Consider the following 10,444-nt stretch of genomic DNA (forward strand, 5'->3'; position numbering starts at 1 on the left):
GCAGCACAGCGGGGCTGAACATGTGTTTGAAGCCGGATAGATTAGAGGCCATTATCAGCCTTTCGCTACTGTGCTGGGAACAAAAGTCGCTCTTTCCGCTGGGACTGCTGCTGGGGAGAATTAAAAAAAAAAGAGAGAAAGAAAGAGAAATTGCACCTTCTAATATAATGCTGCTTTTCCTGCGAATGGCTATATGGCTTTAGCGTGTGAGTTGTGTTCTGGCACCCAGCTCTTGTGCAGCGGTTAAACTGAAATGTTGTCTATCGATGCTGACCGGCGATGGCTAGAATAATCCCCCCCATTATTTTTTTTTCAGTAAAAATTGCCAGTTGTTTTGTTGCCATCCAGTCTGGAAAAAGCCACATCGTGCTGCCATGAAACTCTTTAACCGTTGTGTCTCTTAAGTTATTTTTTCAAATGGAGGTTTGTCATTAAAGAAAATGAAGCCACCTAATGAAAGCCTGTCGGTATAGCAACGCTCGGGGAAATTGCTCTGCTCCTGGAAGGTGTCACTGCCGGACGCAGCGGAGGTGATGCTCCCAGACCCGCTCCTCCTCCTGCATTACCTGCAGCCACTAGCCAGAGCTGTAATTAGCCTGGCTAATTTTCTCTTCTCTCATTTGTCTTCCTACTAAAATGCACTTGTCATTAAGCATGGGTTTTATTTTATTTTAATGGTGTTTAATTTTGAATGCCCGGGTTACTGCCTGAAATTGCATTCTTCTGATGTAATTTGGTGGCGATCCTGCCTGCGCCTGCGTTTCCAGCATACCGGCGGGGCTGCGGGCACGGCAGCGACGGGGAGGAGAGCTGGCGGTGACCATCCTCTCACGGGCTGGTGCTTGGAACTCGGGAGGTTTGCAGGCAAAACACCCCAGTGAATTGTGTTTCCCTTGCCAAATGGCATCTCAGCTTTTAAAGTCTGCTGGTTAAACTGTTTGCCTTATGTTCTGGAGCAGCAGCTGTGCTCGGCACTCGGGGAGGGGTAGGTGCTAAGGACATTTGGCCGCTGCAAACATCTTGTCCTGGTGAGGTGCACTGGGACCGGCTCGTTTGGGGGGGGACTGGCTCCTTTGTACAGTGTGGCTTTGGAAGGAGACAGCGCGGGTGCGTGGAAGCTATTTGGTACTTGTGACAAACCAAACCCCTCCATCCATTTCCACCCCTTTCCATGGCATGGCACAGCATGGCCTTCCCAAGCAGGTACTTGTACTAGAACAGAGAAATGCATAAAATAAAAAAAGAAAACTCCGAATTGGCAAGCTGCAGGCTGGCGTTTGTTTTTGCATTCGTTGATTTGTCTCAGAATAGCAGGAGAGGGCCATGGAGACCAGGAGATGGGCCATGTCCTTATCTCGTCACTGGGCTCCACTCCACACATGTTCCCCTTGTCCCGGGTATCAGCGGGTGGGTGCGATGGTGAGAACAAAACCGCGGTTCCTCTCCTCACCTGAAGCCAGGCTCAGCCAGTGGTTCATTGCCATTCGGAGTGCACAGTGAAGCCCGGTGGCCCTGACCCCTGGCACAGGGACCGATGTGTGCCCAGGCCCCGTCTCTGCAGAGGGCTGCCCACGGCTGGGCAGAGCGGGTCTGCACCACCCCCCAGCTCCTGGCAGAGCCACGGGCCCAGCTCCCCGGCTGTCAGGACCGAGGATCGTTGCCACCTCTGTCTCCCTCTGCTGGGTCCCCAGCTTTGTCAGTAAGGGCACAAACCCGCGTGGAGCTGGTTCACGTGGGTGTTGCTGCCCGTGGCATCCCTCCCGGAGCCTGTCCAGCCTCCTCTGGGGCCAGGCTGGGTTCTTCCGCACAGCAACTCCAGCATGAAGCCCGTAACTTCAGTCTGAGCTAGAGATCGTCTTAAGAGCAGTGGAGCCCACCCCTTTGCTTTGATAAGCCGTTTGAGAAGTTGTCACGCTCTCTTAAAAATATATACCTTGTTCCTCAACCGAGTTCCCCTTGGTGTAGATGCTCGCTGAGCTCCCACTCCTCCTCCTCCTCCCCTCCTGGCCTGCCCTGTGGTTTGCTGTGTACGTTACAGGCTCTTTTATAGAAAGCAACCAACTATAAAAGGTACCAGGATGCCGTCCAAGCCCTTCTCCCTGCCCTCCACCTTGGGCAGCGGCTGCAGGAACCCTGCCTCGCTCGGCTCCTGGCAGATGCCCTGTAAGTCCCCTGGCACCTGATGCCAGAGTGCAGTTGGTTTGGGGACCTGACGAGCATCGTTCTCCACACGGATTCCTCTTGCTCTGCTGCACTCACCCTGGGTGTGCAAGGTCTTCCTCAAACGTGAAGGGGTTTCCTACCAGCCAGTCTGCAGCGGTGAGGCTTGAATGAACATAATGTACCAGAGAAAGGCACTAAAGCAGGGCATGTTGTTGTTTTATTCCGGCAGAGATGGGATCCCACCGTACAGACTCCGCAAGCAGCATCGCAGAGAGATGCAAGAAAGTGCCAAAGCAAATGGACGTGTGCCACTACCTCACATTCCTGTAAGTAGCACTATCTCCTGCCCCAGAGGTAAATATGCAAAAAATGCCAGAGCTCTGGCGTAGGGGTTGCTCTGCTCGCTCGAGTTTAGCCCCCCTTAGCGCTGGGTTCATTTGGGGATGTTTTAAGATAGAAATGCACCGTGCTGCGAAATGGTTTGGTAGGCTTCTGCCAAACTCAGCATCCAGGGCTGCCCAGAGCATGTAATTTTTCTTAACCATTCAGTCAGTAGCCAGTTGTTTCTCCCGGACAAGAATGGAAGCGCTGGCCGCATCTGCCTGTGAGAGGGTTCCGTGCCCTCGGGTGGGCTGGAGGTGTTTGCAGAAGGTGTAGGAGGCCATGGGACACGAAGGCTGATGTAGCTCTCGGCCAAGGTCAGCTGGGGAGAAATGCGACTGTCCCGGGCAGTATTTCTGCACTGGGCAGCCCAAGGGAGCTGTAACCTGTTCTCAAAGACTCGGCAAAGCCCGCCTGGGGGTATGAGGCAGGAAAGCAAAGAAAGTGCAGGCGTAAGTACTTCATTTGTCTGGTACTGTCTCCCCGGTTGCTCCAGGTAAGCAAACAGCTTTGGAAGGTGAGTGTAACTGCTAGGGCTCTGCAGCACCATCTGCAGCTCTGCTTATTATTATTTTCCTTCTGTGAGAAGTCACAGGTGACATTTAATATCTAGCAGGGAATAAAGGTGCTTCTTTTCCCTTTGGACAGCTGGACTCCAGCACAAATTAAATAGAGAGAAAAAAAGCCTCCATCTGCTTTTTCCAGAAGTGCCTTCGAACTTGACGCAGCTGTTCTCATCCTGCCTGCTCAAAGCAGCACAATACCAGCAGAAATACACCCTTGTTTTAATCTGATTTAAAAGAAAAAAAACCACCACACACACAACAAAACCACCACTCTTTGTTTTGCCTTTTAAATTAGATTATTTTCCTTAGATTTAAGAGGGTCTCCTGTGCTTTGATCACTGGGTTGACAATAAAAGCCCTGGCTGCGGACGCTCGGTAGCCATCCTTGCTCAGTCACCTCCCTTTTCACACAGTTGCTTTCACAGTGTGGTCGCTGTTGAAAAGGCTGGCTGGGTGCCTTTTTATTTCACTTGATGCCATTTTTACTGTAAGCATGGCTTTGTTAGAGCTGAAGTTTGAAAGCCTGGCCTTTATTTTTTTTGTTGTTGTTGTTGTTGCTGTTCCCCAACAGTGGGAACTACCGAGTGAATATTCTCCAACTTCAAAGCTTGTCAGTGGCTTTACCTTTTGGATAAAAATAATAGTGGCTTTCTGTTGATCGTATGCACTGGCAGTGCCTCAATGAACTGCAGGTTATAAACTCAGAGTATGGAGCATTAAATATGTATAGTGAGCTCTGCTTTAATGAACTTCCATCTGCCAAACACTTCTTTTGTTGAACTGAATAAGTGTCATTCCAGCAGCAGTTCCTTGCAGGCTAATTAGTTTTACTTAGCATTAAATTTTATCGACCTTTTTGGAAACCAGTTAAAAAAGGAGGGGAAAAAAACCAAGGTTTAAATTGGCCACCTGCTGCTTATAAATTTTTATATTATCCTACTTATCTACACAGTCTTTTAGAATTACATATTCCTCCTAAACTACACACAAGTGCTTCACAAGGATTTTTCTGTGAAACATCCGCTGTTCCCATTAGATTCTGCACTGTAATTTTAAGTCCCAGGGAAAAAGGCATCTTGACGCATATTTATATGGGAGCAGGGGACTGAGAAGTCGAGTTAGTTCTGGTCTTTCTCCAGGGAATAAAAGTTTAGTTCAGACACTCTGGCACCTCCTGCCAGCCAATTACTGACACAGAATTGGCATCGACTTCAGAGAGGCGCTGCTCTGCCCTCGCTTATCAATCAGCCAAGAAAGGAGAAGGTAATTAGACAATATGTTTTGACAACACCAGAGTGAATTGTTATAAAGTTAAGTCTTTTAAAATCACCTCTAACCACACGCTTATTGAATTCAACTTCCCCAATTAGCAAGGAGCCATGCAAATGTTTCTCCAAGTGTTGCTTTCCAAAGCCGGTGGTTAGGCTATCTCGCCGCCCGTAGCCAGAGCAGGCTCCGCCGGCCACCTGGACCTGGTGGGTAGCATGTGTTTGAATGTGGAGCAGTGGCTGAATTGCAGGCTTTGAGTGAAGGTCTTTGTGGACTCCTATCTAACCAGTGTAGGCAGAGTCCATGCTGATAGCGCTCGCAGAATGCATGGCATGTTTTCCTAGTGATAGCAGAGAACCTCCTACTTCCGAAAAGCCATTTCAGAAGTCCTTTAGAGACCTTACGGGTCCCTTACAAATGAGTTATGGGGCTATTATGCAAAATTCTGAAAGAACTTGTATTGCTTTTAATAGCAGCACTTTTAGTTAGGTCCAGAAGCTATAAACCGTAGGGATTTTATGTTCATAGGAGACTGCCTGCTAGTTTCAACAGCCATGCTGCCTCCACAAAGCAAAGGCACGTGCTGGTTGTGCAGGATGCCTGGCCCGGCAGCAGCAGATCGTGGTGCGTGGATGGCAGTGCTCTGTGCGTTCCACACTTACAAACTGGCCAATGCTCGGTAAGTTTGGAGAAGCTCTGTTTTGTGAAGCGGTGCTCTGCCTGGGAGTGCAGTGGGTAAAGGTTTCTTCAAGCAATGAGACCTTCGTTGTGTGCCTCTCGCAGGAACCCGTTACATGGCGGGCAAGTGTTTTTCATGTGGTTTTCCATCTCTCTTGGATTCAAGCAGAGTCTTGGAGCACCAAGGAAGGAAAGAGCAGGCGAGTCCCCAGAGGAGGGTGAAAGCCCAGAGAATGCAGGGCTGTACCTGTGCTATTGCACTGCATTTACCCCAGCTCGGGCATCCATCGATACCCAGGAGATGATGGGAGATGCTCCTTTTTCCCAACAAATTCAGAAAAATCCAACCTCAAGCATTGAATTTGGGATTCCTTTTTTTGTTTGTGTGTTTGTGTAAAGAAGCCATTTGGTGATGTTCTTGCTGTAGCGTGTTCTTCAGGTGGGAGCTCTCCTGTCCTGCCCCACAATCCAGGAAGCTGCAGCCCTTTGCACTGTTCCCATGTGAGCAGAAAATCTAGAAGCAGCAGCAGAGTGGGTCAGGCTGACTGCCGAACCTCCCCAGAAGGATGTCCTCAGTGCAGAGGTGGCTTCCATGGTGTTCTTGAGTGGAACAGAAGATTTTGAGTGGCCACTCTGTGGTGCTGTACGAGTGAGGAGTGTGCAGGAGGAGCCCTGGTCTGGTGCTGCCTGGATAACAACAGCAAAAGGAGCTTTCTGCTCCTGCGAGCTGGGAACCTGCTCAGAATTCCCATCAGCCGGTTTATGTCTTTTTCCTCAAGTGCCTTGCATCAGCGGGACTCCTGGCTAATCCCTGAGTGCTGCTAGAGCGGATGCTGAAAGCCAGCTATCCCTGAGCTCTGCCACATGTGTTTCAAGTAGGGAAACACCGCTTATCCTTTAATAACATATGTCACAGTGGAATGCATTAGTAGTCTGGGAAACGTGGAGGTTCAGTTCTTTTCTCTTGGGTTCTCTAACCTGCCATCTTCATCTCCAAGACTGACTTGTGATCTAACATCGGCCACTCAGGTGTCATGGAGGCATCAGTCGGTGTCCATGGGGTGAAGGGAGGTTTATTTCAGTTGCACTGAACATGGATGGTCAGGGAGACCTTGCAGAGATGGCTTCATGGAAGGGACTGCATCCCGCACCCTCGGACAGGCTGCCAAGGACCTCTGCAAGCGGTTGTGCTGAGTGAAAGCCCCAAGGATGGGGCAGTGGGATTTGCAGATGCAGCAGTTTATCAAAGAGAGGAAAACTAGTTCATCCTAAAGATTCTTGGGTTCAATAATTTTCATTTCTGTCCTTGAGCTTCAGTCACCTCCAGACTTTGAGAGGCTGTGGATCCACACGCTGAAGTGTTGTAAAAGACCAAAATCATCTTATCTCGAGTTCCGTGGTTCCAGCAGTGACCCTGAATGTCTTCAGACCCTCCTTAGGGACAGAGATGTGGTCCTGAGGCAGTGCTGGGCCTGGAGGGAACCGCTGTATCGTAACAGGACTGGAGCACGCAGGTTAGCAGACGTCAGCCTCTGCACCCGCTGCTGCTGGGGCTCGGGAGAGACTTCAGTTTGGGATGCTGCATTGCCTCAAGGGCTCTGAAAATGAAGGGCAATTCTTTCCTGGTTCTGCTTTTCTATGGCAGCTGCTGCAGTAGCTGCAGCAGGGAGACCTGCTACAGTAATGGCTGAGTGCTGAGCTGCTGCTCCTTAGGTTTCTAACGGAGCAGGGCTTGTGCTGCCATCGTATAAACAACCGCAGGGAGAGCTGGCGTGTCTGAGGTGGCAGGAGGGAGTGAACGTATCACCGGACGGGTTGTGAGATGTCCGGTGGGAGAGAGGTTTCCCTCCTTGGGAATCGCTGTGCTGCCTTGTGAGATGGGGGGTGGTGGTCACGGGTTTGGGGTTCTGATGAAAGCAGTCTCCCTTAGGCAGAAGTGTTCCCCTGGGATAAGCGAGGGGAATGGGGAAACATCACTTGGATCCTAGGAGCTCCCCAGGGAGTGACAGAGCAGGGACCAGCTCTGCCGCGTCTTCCCCCGTGATGGGGCATGTCTGGGGCCCGTTTCTGGACCACACAAGGTCCAGGTGCTGGGGTGAACTGTGCCGCTTCATCCCTTGTGCCATTATTTCAAGACTAAACATTACTTTTGTTGATGAAGATCTTTCTCTGCAGTGTGTCTTTTTAATACAGGCCATTGATTTGCAGGGCTTGAGGTGCTGGTGGCAGCAGAGGCTTTGTCACTCCAGGGCAGGAGCCACCTGGTAGCTCACCCGTGCTGTGCCCTCTCCAGCAGCTGCGCCCCGGGACGAAGGGGGTGGTGGCTTGGGGCTGTCCCAGCTCAGATGGGTCAGTCCTGCCTGGGACAGCTTCAGGTGGGGCTGTCAGTCCCTCTGCTAGAGCAGGCGGTCCTGTTGCCCGCAAAGCCACTCATGTCCCCAGAGGTCCCCAAGGTCGCTGCAGCCCAGCACCATCCGGCGTGGAAGGGAAGGCGAGGGGTGCAGTGAGCTCTGAAATGGAGATTTAATGGTGGGGTTGGCTGGGTCTTGCTCTTGGTGACCAAAACAAGCAATGCTTTAACTGAGACCTCTGCAACCCAACTTGGGTGTCATAAAAGATGTCTTCAGCTTCTCAGAGCCTTCAGAAGGACACTTACTGCCTCTACTTTTCTTCCCCTGCCTTCTGCTCAGCTGCTGGCAGAGAGAGAAAACCAGTATGATTTCCATGATCTAGTCAGGTTTTGAGGAAGAGCATTATTTTAGTCTTCTGCACTGATCTTTTGGCTGGTCTGGGATAAATTCAGGTGGTCTCTAATCTTCCTTTAAAGATTTCAAGCTCAGTGTCTGCTTCTGGTGCTGCATTTGTTCTTTGGCTGTGAATTATCTCGTGTCTTTACATTTAATTTTATCTCTGGTCCTACACAGTGTATATTTCTCTTGTGTTGGTATTGCAATATTTGAATGCAGGGTTTTACACTATTGAATTTTCATATATTTTTCCTCCAAATTAAATTTTTATCTTACACTGTATCATTTTTTTTCCTACTATTTTAACGAAATAATGCAGAAGGAATAAAAACAAGGGGAAAACCAGCAGCTGTCAGCCTCATACTTCACTACAAACTTCTTATCCCAGAGCTCAGGAATTTAGGGACAAGGTAACGCAGCATAAGGAACCAAGAATGCCCTTGAACTCTTGTAAATATTCATTTGTGCACCCAGAGGGAGCAGAAGAGATCTATCTCGGCGCTCCTAGGGTTGCTGTGTTGATAAAGCAATCTGGGGATCATTGCAGAGCTCTGAAGAGCAGAGATGCAATCCTGCAGCGTCCTCCAGTAAGTGAGGATGCTTTGTGGGAACTGTGGCCTTTTGTGAGGTGTCTTGGAGGTGACAGGATTTCTTCTTCTTTCTGGAGCTATGGGCTGGATTCGCAGGGATTGACCAGCATACCACGATGTGCCTGGGGTAAGCTGAGTAAGTGTGCACAAGAGTCCTGCTTTCTATCAAAGGGAAAACATCGCTACTATAAGCAGGGTTTGTGAGAGGTTTGTCTGTGTGTCCTTTTCCACCCTTTCAGACCTGGATATTCCTTTTGACCATGTGCACATTGGGAGGAAAGCACGCACATCCATCCCAAAGAGGAGTTTGGTGCTGAAGGAGCTGGTTGGACTGTGGGATTCCAGCAGACCTTTCCCTTCCGTGGGGTGGTGTGCGGAGCTGATGCCAGCCGGGAGCTCATGGTGGGGGCTCAGCCTCCAGCCCGCCGGTCCTGGGCTGCCCCTCTGCACCTGCAAGCCTGTCCCCCCCCCAGCTCCCCACCAGAATGACTGGCATTGGCAGTTGTCGAAGCCTCTCAAATAAATGTGTGATTTTTTTCATGCATCTTTTGTTAACCCCTGGTGTGTTTTTTCCCTCCAGCGTACCTACCGAATGCCAAAGGATATCCACGTTGAACCAGAGAAGTTTGCTGCAGAGCTGATCAATCGTTTGGAGGAAGTACAAAAGGAACGTGAAGCAGAGGAGAAATTAGAGGAGCGCCTTAAACGTGTTCGAGCGGTGAGTAAACTCCTTCCCTCCTCTACCAGCCTGGGAGTCCATCTGCTTATTGCACACCATGGGGAGCAGCCTGGGAGACACTTCCCTGCTCCACCATTCACGGTCATCACTTGCATGGGGGCTCCTGCAGGCTCCTGTTGCCCCAGGAGCTTCCACGGTGCTGTTCCCCCATCCACACAGGGCTCTGTGAGTCCCAGCACTCCCTGCCTGCTGCAAGATACCGGCTGTGGCACAGCAGTGCCCATCTCTGTCACCAGACAGGGGCTTTCCATCATCTTCTTTGGCACCCTCGCTCTCCTGTCTGTCACAGCCTTTGTGGGCAATCCCTTCCATGCGAGGATAGAGACTCTGTAACAGGGGTTCACCTTCCCCTGGGGGCTTCCGTGTGACCTGTGTTTCCCCCACAAATGGTAACTCGCTGGCAGGTGATGTTGTATGAGGGTTCTGCCCATCGCATCCCTAGAAAATTTGGGACTGATGGGGAGTAGCATCCAAACATCCAGCATGCTGGCTCCACCTGGGTGGCTGGGGAAGCCCAGCCCGTGGCACTGTGCTGCGAGCCCTGGTACCGTACTGCTGGGGCCCTTCAGAGCTCCAGGACATGGCAGATGAACCAAGGGAAGCGTCCAAGGCCTTTAGCACCCTAACAAGCTCCAAAAGGGAGAGAATGAGGTGTTGGTCATCTGGTATTGTCTGCATGAGACAGCAGTATCCACACTGTGTCTTTTCTTCTGAGATAACTGCATCTCCCAAGTCCCCATCTTGTGCTGGGGACACAGGAGAGCTTTCAGAGGATGTCACAGTGTTACTGAACATCACAAATGTCTAACTGCAGCCCTGGGTGAAGAAATTGTGGGTCTCTGCAGTTAACAGCAGCCGTGGCCCTGAGGCGACGGCTCTGTGCTCAGTAACCGCAGCTCTCCCTTAAAGCAGAGCCGTTGGTGCCCGTCCAGTGCTCTGTGCTTTCTGGGGAGCTCAGTCTCTGGGGCCCCGGGGCAGACCTTTCAGCCCCGTTAGAGTATTTTTAAATCTTCATCAATATTTTTAAATGTTCATCTTTGGACAGAAAAAGAGGTAGTAGTATTTGCTTTAAATCACATTCATATTTCAAATGCGCAGAAGGCAGAGGGATCTGGCAGCTTCCCTCCAGTCCAAGCGTTGTCAGGCAAACTCCTTGCACGTCTGCATCCAGCACCCAGCCCAAAAAGGCCAGCGAGGGGCTATTTTGTGATTAAATTCCTGTTCTTCTAGGATTGGTCCATTTTCCTCTCTGGTACCTGTTGCTTTCTAGACAAAGGCAGTGTAACCAGCAGCATTTTCTGCTAACACAGT

At 50.5% G+C, this 10,444-nt stretch overlaps 1 protein-coding gene across 2 annotated transcripts in view; it reads left to right on the forward strand.

Moving 5' to 3' along the window:
- AXIN1 (axin 1) overlaps positions 1-10,444 on the forward strand; it is a 67,354-nt gene that overhangs the window by 43,283 nt on the left and 13,627 nt on the right. For both annotated transcript variants that reach the window (XM_010076076.1, XM_010076077.1), the window contains exons 3-4: positions 2,393-2,489; positions 8,975-9,112. In XM_010076076.1, coding sequence (XP_010074378.1) covers positions 2,393-2,489; positions 8,975-9,112 — 235 coding nt within the window. The remainder of the gene's footprint in view (positions 1-2,392; positions 2,490-8,974; positions 9,113-10,444) is intronic.

The sequence above is a fragment of the Pterocles gutturalis genome, unplaced genomic scaffold (assembly GCF_000699245.1).
Source record: "Pterocles gutturalis isolate BGI_N339 unplaced genomic scaffold, ASM69924v1 scaffold11038, whole genome shotgun sequence".
NCBI lineage: Eukaryota > Metazoa > Chordata > Aves > Pterocliformes > Pteroclidae > Pterocles > Pterocles gutturalis.